Source organism: Gorilla gorilla, chromosome 2 (assembly GCF_029281585.2).
Source record: "Gorilla gorilla gorilla isolate KB3781 chromosome 2, NHGRI_mGorGor1-v2.1_pri, whole genome shotgun sequence".
NCBI classification, from domain to species: domain Eukaryota; kingdom Metazoa; phylum Chordata; class Mammalia; order Primates; family Hominidae; genus Gorilla; species Gorilla gorilla.
The window spans coordinates 181228837-181242030 of NC_086017.1; the positions used below are offsets into that span (position 1 = coordinate 181228837).

The following is a 13194-nucleotide window of genomic DNA, read 5'->3' on the forward strand; positions in this document are numbered from 1 at the left end:
GTTCAGGATCAGCCTGGGCAACATGGCGAAACCCTGCCTCTACAGAAAAAAATACAAAGACTAGCCAGGTGTGGAGGCACACACCTGTAATCCCAGCCACTCAGGAGGCTGAGGTGGGAGGATGGCTTGAGCCCAGGGAGGTCAAGGCTACAATGAGCCATGATTGAGCCACTGCACTCCAGCCTGGGTGACAGAGTGAGACCCTATCTCAAAAATTAAATAACTAAATAAATAAATCAACTAATTTAAAAAGATGATCATTACTTCAACATATTCATTCCACAGAGACATAAAAAGTTTAGAGCTGAAAAATCTTAAAGTTAACAGAGATAAACTTCTCATTTTATAAATACGGGGAAAAAAAAGTCCAATAAAGTTAACTGTAGAGAATGCCAGGGCAAGTTAGAAGAAAGCTGGATTTAACTGACCATCATCTTTATAAATTAATACATGAAAATTAGCCTTTACTTGTAAATGAAACAATATATAGAGGTTTTATCAAAAATACCAAGGAATATTATTACTATCTCATTTTTTATTTTTTACAAGATTGAGAACTATTATATTACAAATAAGAAGCCAAAGATGACCCTAAAATATCCATTTCTGCCATATGCAGTCTAAAATATTCATTATGAAGAATACCAGAATACAGCAATATCATGCAAAGTAACACTCTAACTCAATTGTTTTCATTTAAAATGTACTCACTCTAATTCATTCTTGTCAAATTTATTGAGGTGTAACTTACATACAATAAAACAAAACAATGAGTTTTGACATATGTATATACCATATAATTACTACCCCAACCAATATACAGAACATCACCTTAACCATGGAAGTTCACTCATGCCCCTTCCCAATCAATCTCCTCCTACTTTCTACCCCAGATACCACTAATCTGATTGTTCTTCACTATAGTTTTTCCTGTTCTAGAATTTCATATAATGGAATCATAGAGTATGTATCCCTTATACCAAGGTTCTTTTGCTAAACATCATGTTTTTTAAGATTCATCAGTATTTCTGAGCAGTATTCCACTGTAAGAATATATCGAGGCCGGGCGTGGTGGCTCACGCCTGCAATCCCAGCACTTTGGGAGGCTGAGGCAGGCAGATCACCTGAGGTCAGGAGTTCAAGACCAGCCTGGCTAACATAGTGAAACCCTGTTTCTACTTTAAAAAAAAAAAAAAGAAAAAAGAAAAAAAATTAGCCAGGCATAGTAGTGCGTGCCTGTAATCCCAGCTACTCAGGAGGCTGAGGCAGGAGAATCACTTGAACCCAGGAGGTGGAGGTTGCAGTGAGCCGAGATGGTGCCACTGTACTCCAGCTTGGTCAATAAGAGCAAAACTCTGTCACAAAAAAAAAAAAAAAAAAAACTATATATCAAAATTTGTTTAGCCACTCAGCAGCTAAATGACATTTGGTTGTTTCCACTTTGGGGCTATTCTGAGTACCGCTGCTATAAACATTCATTTACATGTCTTTATGTGTTTTCACGTCTCTCAGGGTAAACATAAGGAGTAGAACTGCTGAGTCACACGTTACATGTATGTTTCACTTTAAGAGGAACTGTAAAACTGTTTTTCAACGTGTGGCTATACCATTTTAGCCTCTCACCAGCAATGTATGAGAGTCTGGATGCTCCACATTCTCACCAATATATAGTATTAGCAGTCTTCTTCATTTCAGCCATTCTAGTGAGTGTATGGTGATACTCATTGTGGTTTTGATTTGCATTTCTGTAATGATTAATCTCACTGTGTCACCCAGACTGGAAAGCAATGGCACTATCATAGTTCACTGCAGCCTCAATCTCCCAGGCTCGAGCAATCCTCCTGCCTCAGCCTCCTGAAAAGCTGGAATTACAGCAGCACAGCACCACACTTAAATAATTTTTTTTATTTTTAGTAAAGACCGGGTCTTACTATTTTGCCCAGGCTGGTCTTTAATGCCTGAGTTCACACAATCCTCCTACCTGGGCCTCCAAAAAGTGCTGGGATTACAGGCATAAGCCACTGCACCTGACCAATTTTTTAAATTTTAAATGTGTCTAGTTTAATTCACTTTCAAACTTAAAATCCATCTTGACTTAGTTATTACATAAGGAATACTGCAAAGGAATCTAAGCAAAAGAATATTTCTCACATGAGAAATAAATCTGCTTTATGATAAAACTAAACATAGAAAGTCATTAACAAAAACTCTCATTAACCTTGACCAACCAATGTCAAATAACCTAAATATCTGTGTTTAATGGCATTATAATTTTTACAGAACAAAAAACATTTTCTTGAAGTTCTCATTGTATTTTATTAAATTTCAATCTGAAATGCATGACAAAGAGCACTGAAACCATCAGTAACTTAAACACAAATGCAGTGCTTAACTTTAACCTGAAGATCTAGATCTCAAGTAACACATTATGAAGCTAGACAAGCTCACCTGAGTAGCTGCAGACTGACAGGAAGATGACGATGACGACGAGACAACAGGAATGTCAGACTGTACAGCAGCCACAGTGGTAGCGGGTGTGAAAATCAGCTGTACAGACAGAAAACCAAAAAAATACCCTAAGACAAAAGAACATGTCCCACACACAATGTGTAGCAGGCAAGAGAGACTGAAATTTGTGACAGAAAGACAATGCAGTTTAGGATTATCTCCTCAGCAAAAGATTCTACATGACAAAGAGAAGTTTCTGATAATAGAGAACTCAAAAAAAATCATAAACATTTTTGAAACAGCTCATGATTCTGATGAGTGCAAAAAAAAGCAGTACTCAAAAAAGAAAATATATTTTGGTGATATGAAATTCTCAGACCAAATTGTGTCTCAAATAAGCTATTATAGTTAAATTTTTCCTAGCTCAGAACTACTGTGGCAGGATTCCTAAAATGGGAAGTTAAAGTAAACAACTAGTCACTATTTTGGGACACAAATTAAATTTCAGTGAGAAACAAAAAGAAACACCAAAAAAGTCTTTTCAGTCCTCTTTATCATAAGGATAACTATGCCACATACTACACTCCAATATTTCACTTAGCTACAAAGGATCTAAAGGACAAATCCAGGTTGCCCTTTCATTTTAAAACTATTTGTAAAGAAATATTCATTCTATGGCCAGGCGTGGTGGCTCACGCCTGTAATCCCAGCACTTTGGAAGGCCAAGGCAGGTGGATCACTGGAGGTCAGGAGTTCAAGACCAGCCTGGCCAACACGGTGAAACCCCATCTCTACTAAAAATACAAAAATTAGCCAGGTGTGGTGGCTCATGCCTGTAATCCCAGCTACTCGAGAGGCTGAGGCAGGAGAATCACTTGAACCCAGGAGGTGGAGGTTGCAGTCAGCTGAGATCATGCCACTGAACTCCAGCCTGGATGACAGAGCAAGACTCCATCTCAAAAAAAAAAAAAAAAAAAAAAGAAAGAAAGAAAGAAATATTCATTCTAAAAGTAAATGCCACACATGTAAAAGTTCAACAACAAAAGAGCCTGCAAAAAAATCTTCACATCAAAAAACAAAGACATTTAATTTTTTTACTTATCACTTTCCTTTTTTTTCCTTTTCTTTTTTTTTTTTTTTTGGTGAGACAGTCTCTGTCACCCAGGCTGGAGGGCAGTCATGCGATCTCAGCTCACTGCAACCTCTGCCTCCCGGGTTCAAGCGATTCTCCTGCCTCAGCTTCCCGAGTAGCTGGGATTACAGGCATACGCCACAACGCCCGGCTAATTTTTGTATTATTAGTAGAGACGGGGTTTCACCATGTTGGCCAGGCTGGTCTCGAACTCCTGACCTCAAGTGATCCACCCACCTCAGCCTCCCAAAGTGCTGGGATTACAGGTGTGAGCCACCGTGCCCAGCTCAATTTTTTTCAATATTCAAACAACTGCCATTAATCTATTTTTTCTTTTTTGAGACGGAGTTTCACTCTTGTTGCCCAGACTGGAGTGCAATGGCGCGATCTCAGCTCACCACAACCTCTGCCTTCCGAGTTCAAGTGATTCTCCTGCCTTAGCCTCCCGAGCAGCTGGGATTACAAGCATGAGTAATTTTTTGTATTTTTAATAGAGACAGGGTTTCTCCATGTTGGTCAGGCTGGTTTTGAACTCCCAACCTCAGGTGATCCACCTGCCTCGGCCTCCCAAAGTGCTGGGATTACAGGCATGAGCCACCATGCTCAGCCAAATGCCATTAATTTCTAAGGCAATACAATCCACTCAGAGATTAACCAATTCAATTTGGTAAATTTGACAAGTTGTTTCAAAGAATGTGTAAATACTTTATTTCAAAATTGTATCAAGGGTTATTCAGTTCCTCTTGCTATCTAAATTAAAATGTTCAACCAAATGCGGATCCAAAAAAATTAGAAAAATTAAACGACCAATTAAGTGACCTTTTAAACTTCAGTTCTTTGGTACACTAAATCTAAGTAAATTCAACAACAAAGTACAATGATGAGCCCTCCATATCTATGGAAGGCTCTGTGCTTCGTCATTCAACTATAGATCAAAACAATATTCATTTTAAAAAAATAGCTGCATCTGCACTGAACATGTACAAATTTTTCTCTTGTCATTATTCCCTAAACAATATAGTGTACCAGTTATTTAAATGATGTTTATATTATACTAAATATATGTAAAGATGATGTAAAGTATATGGGAGGATATACATAGGTTATATGCAAATACTATGCCTTGAGCATCCTCAGATTTGGGTATTCTATGGGACAGAGAGGGTGGGGCCTGGCAACAATCCACCACAGACACCAAGGGACAAATGGTATAACTTTCCTGAAAAGGTAATTTCCAGTACCAACACCCTGAAAGGACTAAACCTAAAAAGAAGACATTCAATTTAGTTTGACCCGTATGAAACTGCTAATTTTAGAGTTCAAAAATAGCCAAATAGCAACCATCTCAAATGGTTCAACCTAATTTCAAAGCATAGTATGAGTTAAATGATTGGAAACTTTGCAATTTTAGATAGAAAACTGAAGATCCAAGCCAGGTGTGGTGGATCATGTCTGTAATCCCAGCATTCTGGGAGGTGAGGCAGGTGCATCACAAGGTCAGGAGTTTGAGACCAGCCAGGCCAAGATGGTGAAACCCCATCTCTACTAAAAATACAAAAATTAGCTGGGTGTGGTGGCGGGCACCTGTAATCCCAGCTACTTGGGAGGCTGAGGTGGGAGAATCACTTGAACCCGGGAGGCAGAGGTTGCAGTGAGCAGAGATCGCGCCACTGCACTCTAGCCTGGGTGACAGAGTGAGACTTCACCTCAAAAAACAGTAACAACAACAACAACAACAAAAACTGGAGATCCAGATATATATTCAGTCCACTGGACAAAAAAGAATATAAATATATATTAGGGACAACGCTTTTGTCTAGCTTCTTGTAAAGACATCAAATAAAATACATGTCAACCAATTTCTATATTCCTTAAAGAAGCTCAACAATTAGAAAATCTGTAGACACTCAAATACAGAATAACCAAATTAACATCCCTATATTCATAAAATATCAAAATGAACACAAGAACACAAATAACCTTGCAGAATTTGAGATGGGAAAAACCAAAGTTAAGAATCATCTGGGAGACTATCCCGAACTCCAATATAGAATTCAGAAAATCCTAGGATACAAATTATTAACAACAAAGTTTTTTTAACATCTCTATTTCACCAAATCTAAGTTGACAAAAACAGGCAATGATTTTATGGACCACTGTAAGTACCAAGATGCCATCAGTTATAAAATGCATCCAAATTTCAGAGATGTTAAAATATGAAAAAAAGGTTTTCGATGAATTTGATATTAAAAAATAATCACTCTTACGTTACTGAATCTCTATTAGCTTCTCAATGTAATAATTACTATTTGATACCAAGAAGACCTATTAATTAAAAGTAGAATCTTTCATGACATAAATGTACAAGAGCTGAAGGCACGCCCGCATGCACACACACACAATTAAACATTTCTTAAATATTAAAAATACCTCTTATTGTATCAAATCAAGAAACATTTTGATCTCTCAAGTCCTTAAACACTGAAAAAATTTGGTAGCTCATATCTTACCATTTGAGCTCGGAGATACATTTGAGCTTGGCTTGCCGTTAGGGTAGGGGAAGTACTCCCTAGTAACATAGTCTGTTGGGTAATACTGCCGCTGGTAGAACTGGAAGCCTGGGAACGGCTTATTAACTGTGCAGGTGTAGGAGAAGTGGAGAGGTTGATCTAAGGAAGAAAACATATTAGGTCATAGGCTTCCATTTCTTGCTTCCATGTTACTGAATTTCACACCGAGCTGCAGTTAGGCAATCAATGGTATAAATTGTGGCTAAGGAACCCAAAGGAGAAGCCTTTATCTTTGACAGACCCCCTCATTTCTTTGGGCAGTTATTTGCACATATGCAAACAATGGCATGGATTGGTTAGTAATCAGGGCAATTTTTTTTTTTTAAGATGGAGTTTCGCTCTTGCTGCCCAGACTGGAGTGCAAGTGCGCGATTTTGGCTCACCGCAACCTCCGCCTCCTGGGTGCAAGTGATTCTCCTGCCTAAGCCTCCCAAGTAGCTGGGATTACAGGCATACACCACCACGCCCGGCTAATTTTGTATTTTTATTAGAGACGGGGTTTCTCCATGTTGGTCAGGCTGGTCTCGAACTCCTGACCTTAGGTTATCCACCCGCCTCGGCCTCCCAAAGTGCTAGGATTACAGGCATGAGCCACTGCACCCGGCCACAGTTTTTAAGGATAGCTACAACGTGTTTCAATAAGATTTCTAGTATCTTAAAATATCATTTCCACTACCTCCTAAAAATTAGGGCCAGTGCTCACTTCCGCAGCACATATACTAAAACTGGAACAATATAGAGAAGATTAGCATGGCTCCTGCCCAAAAATGACATTCAAATTCATGAAGCTTTCCATTAGTTTTAATAGGGGATTTTGTATGTTCTCAACACTAAGAAAGGATCAATGATTTGAGATGATGGATATGCCAGTTACTCTGATTTGATCACTATACATGATATACATGTATTCAAATATCACCCTGTATCCCATAAATATGTATAGTTATTATGTGTCAATTAAAAATTAAAAAATAGAGCTACTGTTTCATTTTAATATTCCACATAACTTAAAACATCCTAATCAACAGTTTATTCTGTCACATTCTGAGGAGTTTGTGAACAAAAATTAAAACACAGATAATCCATTCACATATATAAAGACATACATGTAACACATAACCAGTGTAAAGCTGTAAGTCAAAAGCTCTCAAGCAAAAGAAAATACTACTTCTCAAACAGATGGAAAAATCCTGAATATCAGCTACAAAATTAAATTATAAACACTAAAGTTTAAAACTTCTGTTAAAGAATAAACTAGAGCATTGTTGGCCCGGCGCAGTGGCTCACGCCTGTAATCCCAGCACTTTGGGAGGCCGAGGCGGGCGGATCACAAGGTCAGGAGATCGAGACCATCCTGGCTAACATGGTGAAACCCTGTCTCTACTAAAAAAAAAAAAAAAAAAAATTAAAAAAATTAGCCGGGTGTGGTGGTGGGTGCCTGTAGTCCCAGCTACTCGGGAGGCTGAGGCAGAAGAATGGCGTGAACCTGGGAGGTGGAGCTTGCAGTGAGCCGAGATTGCGCCACTGCACTCCAGCCTGGGCGACAGAGCGACACTCCATCTAAAAAAAAAAAAAAAGAAAAAAAGAAAAAAACCCAATAAACTAGTGCATTGTTAACCTCTAGAAGGATGCGTAAGAAACTGGTAACTGGTTGTATCTATAAAGAGACATTGGAGTGGGGTGGCTAGGGTAATAGGGAAAAGAAAAAGCATACTCTTTTTTTATCTTTCTAATTTTAGACCACATGCATATATTACCCATTTTAAAAATAAATAATATTTTTGGCCGGGTGAGGTGGCTCAAGCCTATAATCCCAGCACTTTGGGAGGCTGAGGTGGGCGGATCACAAGGTCAGGAGTTTGAGACCAGCCTGACCAACATGGTGAAATCCCATCTCTACTAAAAATACAAAAATTAGCCAGGTGTGATGGCACACGCCTGTAATCCCAGCTACTCAGAAGGCTGAGGCAGGAGAATCGCTTGAACCCGGGAGGCGGAGGTTGCAGTGACCCAAGATCACGCCACTACACTCCAGCCTGGGGGACAGAGCAAGACTCTGTCTCAAACAGTAGTAATAATAATAATAATAATAATAATAATAATATTTTTAAACAGAGAATAATATAATCCAACCTCAAATCATTTTTGTGGAACAAAGCACAGAATACAATTAATAAATATTTTATTAGAAAAAAGAATACTTTATTGGACTTCTTATTCAAGCAACAAGGCAGACTGGACTAATACATCCATGTGACCAAACGGTATCACTGAAATGCTAGATCAACATGAAAAAATCAGAATATACAGCAGAACTCCAAAAGGGAGAGAAAAGCTGGGAAAGGAAATTCCTGGTGCCAGAAAGGAAGAAACTCAAAGCCAGAGAGATGTCACCTCAGCTGACACCAAGGCAGTCTATAAGGGCATCTTGGTTCTATAGAGCCAGAAGATCCACCTTTGTGCTTATTTCAGGGGAGGGCTACAAGTCAAATCCCTATTTTGAGTCAAAATCCTGAAAAGAGCTGCCCAATATGTAAAAAGGAGCTGGAAAAGCTCCACCCATACGTTCTGAGAAACAGCAAAGAAGCTTGCATCTGCCCTGCTCCTAGTGGAGGCAGGGAAGGAGGCACCTATGAGAATCAAAACTCCAGGCTTACACCAGGTAGGGGTATAGAATCCACATCCATACTCCCTGTACGGTTCCATAACGCAGCCCAAGACATTAACATCTGAACTAACTCAGGACACTTGTTAAACTGAATGGTGACTGGAGGAAGCTGAGTGAAGTTTATATAGGAGGACCTCTCTGTACTAGTTTTGCAACTTCCTATGATTTATAGGAATTTAATTTATAATTATTTTAAAATAAAAAAGTTTAAAAAACTGTATAGTAGGCACATGACAGTTGGTTATCTAATTCTCTAAATGTATATATATCACATATTTTTATTTTAATATAATAGTTAAAGGTATAAATCAATGCATAAATACCACTAATACAATACAGAATTATTCTGTAATTTTGTTTGTTTTTGTTTTGTTTTGTTTTGTTTTTTTGAGACAGAGTCTCGCTCTGTTGCCTCGGCTGGAGTGCAGTGGTGCGACCTCGGCTCACTGCAACCTCCACCTCCTGGGTTCACATCATTCTCCTGCCTCAGCCTCCTGAATAGCTGGGACTACAGGTGCCCACCACCACGCCTGGCTAATTTTTTTTTTTTTTTGTATTTTTAGTAGAGACAGGGTTTCATGGTGTTAGACAGGATGGTCTCAATCTCCCGACCTCACGATCCCTCCCCCTCGGCCTTCCAAAGTGCTGGGATTACAGGCGTGAGCCACCGTGCCCAGCCTATTCTGTAATTTAGATCCTATTCCTAACACATCACTGAAATCACCTTAACAATAGTCACCAACATCTAACTGACAAATTCAGTGGATTCTTTTCAGACCATTCCCTCTCAGTCCTCTTTACCAGCTCTTCTTTTGCACCCACTCCCAAAATGTTCATGCTCTGTCTTTGACACTTTTCTTCTTTTTTTTTTTTTGAGACAGGGTCTCCCTCTGTCACCCAGGCTGGGGTGCAGTGGAGTGATCATGGCTCACTGCAGCCCCAATTTCCTAGACTCAGATGATCCTTCCACCTCAGCCTCCTGAGTAGCTGGGACTACAGGCATGCACCACCACACCCGGCTAATCTTTGTTATTTTTTGTAGAGACAGGGTTTCATCATGTTGCCCAAGCTTGCCTCAAACTCCTGGGCTCAAGCGATACCCCCACCTCAGCCTCCCAATGTGCTGGGATTACCAGCATGAGCCACTGCACCAGACCACACTTTTCTTCTTGAGTTCCTAGATTATCATATCTACTTCCATGGTTTCAAACAATTCAATCCTGATGACTCTTGATTCTTAACTATAAACCCTTTTTTGAAGTTCCAGATCCAAATACCTACAGAACACATCTTTCTGGGCATCCTTTACCAGCTCAAATTCAGCATGTTCAAACAGCAAACTAATTATTCCTTTTAAAACAGCTTCTCCTCAAATGGCACTGGCATTTTCTAAAATTCTCCAAGACACAGCATCTGGAAGTCATACTGATGCTTCCCTCTCCTTTACCACACACACAAAATCAGTCACGTATCTTGTTTCTAATACATCTTTTTGTCTCCTAATTTCCATTTTGATTTTTCATCACTTAGTTTGAGACTTTGGGCCCATGTTATTTCTGGCTTGATTAATATCTGCAAACTGATACCTCTTACTGGAATCTTGTCACCTTCTACTTGCCAGATAATCTTTCCCTGATTATTAATATTAATTACCCATTTAAGAATCTTCTGAGGCCGGGCGCAGTGGCTCACGCCTGTAATCCCAGCACTTTGGGAGGCCAAGGTGGGCGGATCACGAGGTCAGGAGATCGAGACCATCCTGGATAACACAGTGAAACCCCGTCTCTACTAAAAATACAAAAAAATAGCCAGGCGTGGTGGCGGGCGCCTATAGTCCCAGCTACTCGGGAGGCTGAGGCAGGAGAATGGCGTGAACCCGGGAAGCGGAGTTTGCAGTGAGCCGAGATCGCGCCACTGCACTCCAGCCTGGGTGACAGAGCGAGACTCCGTCTCAAAAAAAAAAAAAAAGAATCTTCTGGATAAAGTTAAACCTCTTCCCTGACAACCTCTCTAGCATCATCTCCTCCCACTCCACACACAACCTTCCCATTACCATAGCAAGGTATGTGTAGTATCATGATCTCAGTCCTCTATGGCACTGGCGATGATATTCCTGACTAGATTGAGCATCCTTGCCACCGCCATGTCCCAGCCCATCTGCAGCTACATAGTGAACAACTTCTCAAAAATCACCTGCTCTAATAAGCTTTTTCAGGCATTCCCATATCCCAAAGCAGAACTGACTATTCCCCCTCTTTGTTGCCTAATTGTTACCGTCCATATACTTTTAGCATATATTTCTATCTCATCCTTCTAAATAATAATTTCTTTAAGGGTGGGGGCCATGTGTTATTCATCTTCATATATCCAGTATCTACGAAACGTCTTCATTCAATAAGCTTATTAAGTTAATTAATGTCATGTTATTTTAAGGCATATTTCATATTTTAAGGCATATTCATGCAATATTTAAGCTTTGCTCCAGAGATTAAATCACCAACAGGGAAGAACTGGACCCAAGTTTTTCTGACTCATGTATTTTGGCATTCGGGGTACTTTTTAAATATCCTGATAGCTCCCTAATTCAGGTTACTCTGCAGTAATAATGCCTTAGAACTTTTTTTTCAGTTGGTGATTCTTTCAAAAAACAGTAAGAAAGAAATGTACTCTTAGTAAGGATATTTACACATTCTCTAAAGAAAAATGTAATAAAAGTCTTCTTTAAAAAATGATTGGCTGATAGCTAACAAGCTGGAGAATGCTTTTTAAGGAAGTAGAGTACAAAATACAAACAGAATGCTTTTATTTTTCTTAAAAAAGAAAAGAGGAAGTGAAGACAACTAGCAACGCCCTAACCACCTGTATTCTACTCTAAGTCGTGAGATCAAAGAACAAGTGTTGTGTTTACTTTTAAGTTCCATATAACAAGTAATATTTCAAAAGCAGCTATCTACTAATAACACCCAACTCATGAAGGCCAACAGATCAGTAGCCACCTCTGCAAGAAGTCCGTCTCCCTAGCTAGCCTAACTAAAAAACTGTCCTTCCTTTCCACAACTGATAAGGCTCTCCTTTTTCCTGTGTTGCTCTGCTGACCTAAACCAGATGTCTTCACCAGTTTCCATTATTTTCTCTGTCAGTTCCATCCCAACACTCCTAATTCCCTTTCACTGAAGACCCTGACCAACCCTGTCACTTCATATCTCAAGTCACACTCCACAAAGAAACTCACTCACTGAGCCCGATTACTGCAGGCTGTCTCCCCACTGACGCTAATTCTAGGAGTCACCAGAAAGAAACAAGTCTGCCAGAAAAAGCCACTTAACTCCCAACCACCTGTTAATGTCCTCAAAAGGAGTTTCCAACCGATTACTACCCATAGCCAAAGTCCATTTGAGAGTTACCTCTACCGTTTGACTGATCAGAATCAATCAGGTATACCCTAAATAGAGAAACATTTCACATTAAAAGAATGATGTATCTGTATTCAGTGGCATTAAAAGATTTTTATGTCCACTGCTGAGTAAAAAGGCAGCAAAATAACATGTAGAGTATCATTCATATAGGTACATACAAATGTCTGTGTGTGTATATGTATCACAAATGTGAAAAACATGTTAAGAAAGATGGCCAGGCATAGTGGCTCATGCCAGTAATCCCAGCACTTTGGGAAGCTGAGACAGGTGGATAGCTTGAGCTCAGGAGTTCGAGACCAGCCTGGTCAACATGGTGAAACCCTGTATCTACCAAAAATACAAAAAATTAGCCAGGCATTGTGGTGCACACCTGTGGTCCCAGCTACTCAGGAGGCTGAGCTGGGAGGATCACTTGAGCCTGGGAGGCGGAGGTTGCAGTGAGCCGAGATTGCAGCACTGCACTCCAACCTGGGTGACAGAGCGAGACCCTGTCTCCAAAAAAAAGAGTTAAGAAAAATGACTGCATTGGATATACACACAATAATACATACTCATAACATGATATATGAGTAGACTCAATATAGAAACACACACACACCCATGCACCACTACCTGTGAGAACAGTCACCAAAATGTTAAAGGTGTATATATATAATGGCTTCTAGGAGTAAAATCCGGGATTACTTTTTTTAAAGTTTTTAACTTTTCTATGTAGATATTAATTTTAGAATCAGAGAGGAAATGCTATTTTTCTCTTTAATGCTTACCTTAGTATATTAATTTGCTTTTATCATGTTAAAGCAGCTTATAAATAGTATATGTGGTATTTCAAATATCAGTAGAGTAAAATGCTATATAGAAATTTTATTTTTATTTTATTTTATTAAGAAAAGAGATGGGGTCTACGTAGTTCAGGCTGGTCTCAAACTTCTGGGCTTAAGTGATTCTCCCATCTTGGCC

General features: G+C 39.4%; 1 protein-coding gene and 1 non-coding gene across 15 annotated transcripts in view; one reads left to right on the forward strand and one right to left on the reverse strand.

Moving 5' to 3' along the window:
* PHC3 (polyhomeotic homolog 3) overlaps positions 1-13194 on the reverse strand; it is a 95743-nt gene that overhangs the window by 57253 nt on the left and 25296 nt on the right. For 10 of the 14 annotated variants that reach the window (XR_002005355.3, XR_002005357.4, XR_002005358.2 and 7 more), the window contains exons 5-6: positions 6091-6249; positions 2449-2547 (exon numbers count right to left, since the gene is read on the reverse strand). The exons of 2 other annotated variants lie outside the window; for them this stretch is intronic. Coding sequence is in view for 8 of the 12 variants with exons in the window: in XM_055381440.1 (XP_055237415.1) it covers positions 2449-2547; positions 6091-6249 (258 nt within the window). In the remaining 4 variants the exon portion in view is untranslated. The remainder of the gene's footprint in view (positions 1-2448; positions 2548-6090; positions 6250-13194) is intronic. 2 more of the 14 variants (XM_055381442.1, XM_055381441.1) reach the window with 1 other exon arrangement.
* Positions 6846-6952, forward strand: LOC115934096 (U6 spliceosomal RNA). Its single transcript, XR_004069944.1, has one exon. It is a non-coding gene; the product is annotated as a U6 spliceosomal RNA (small nuclear RNA).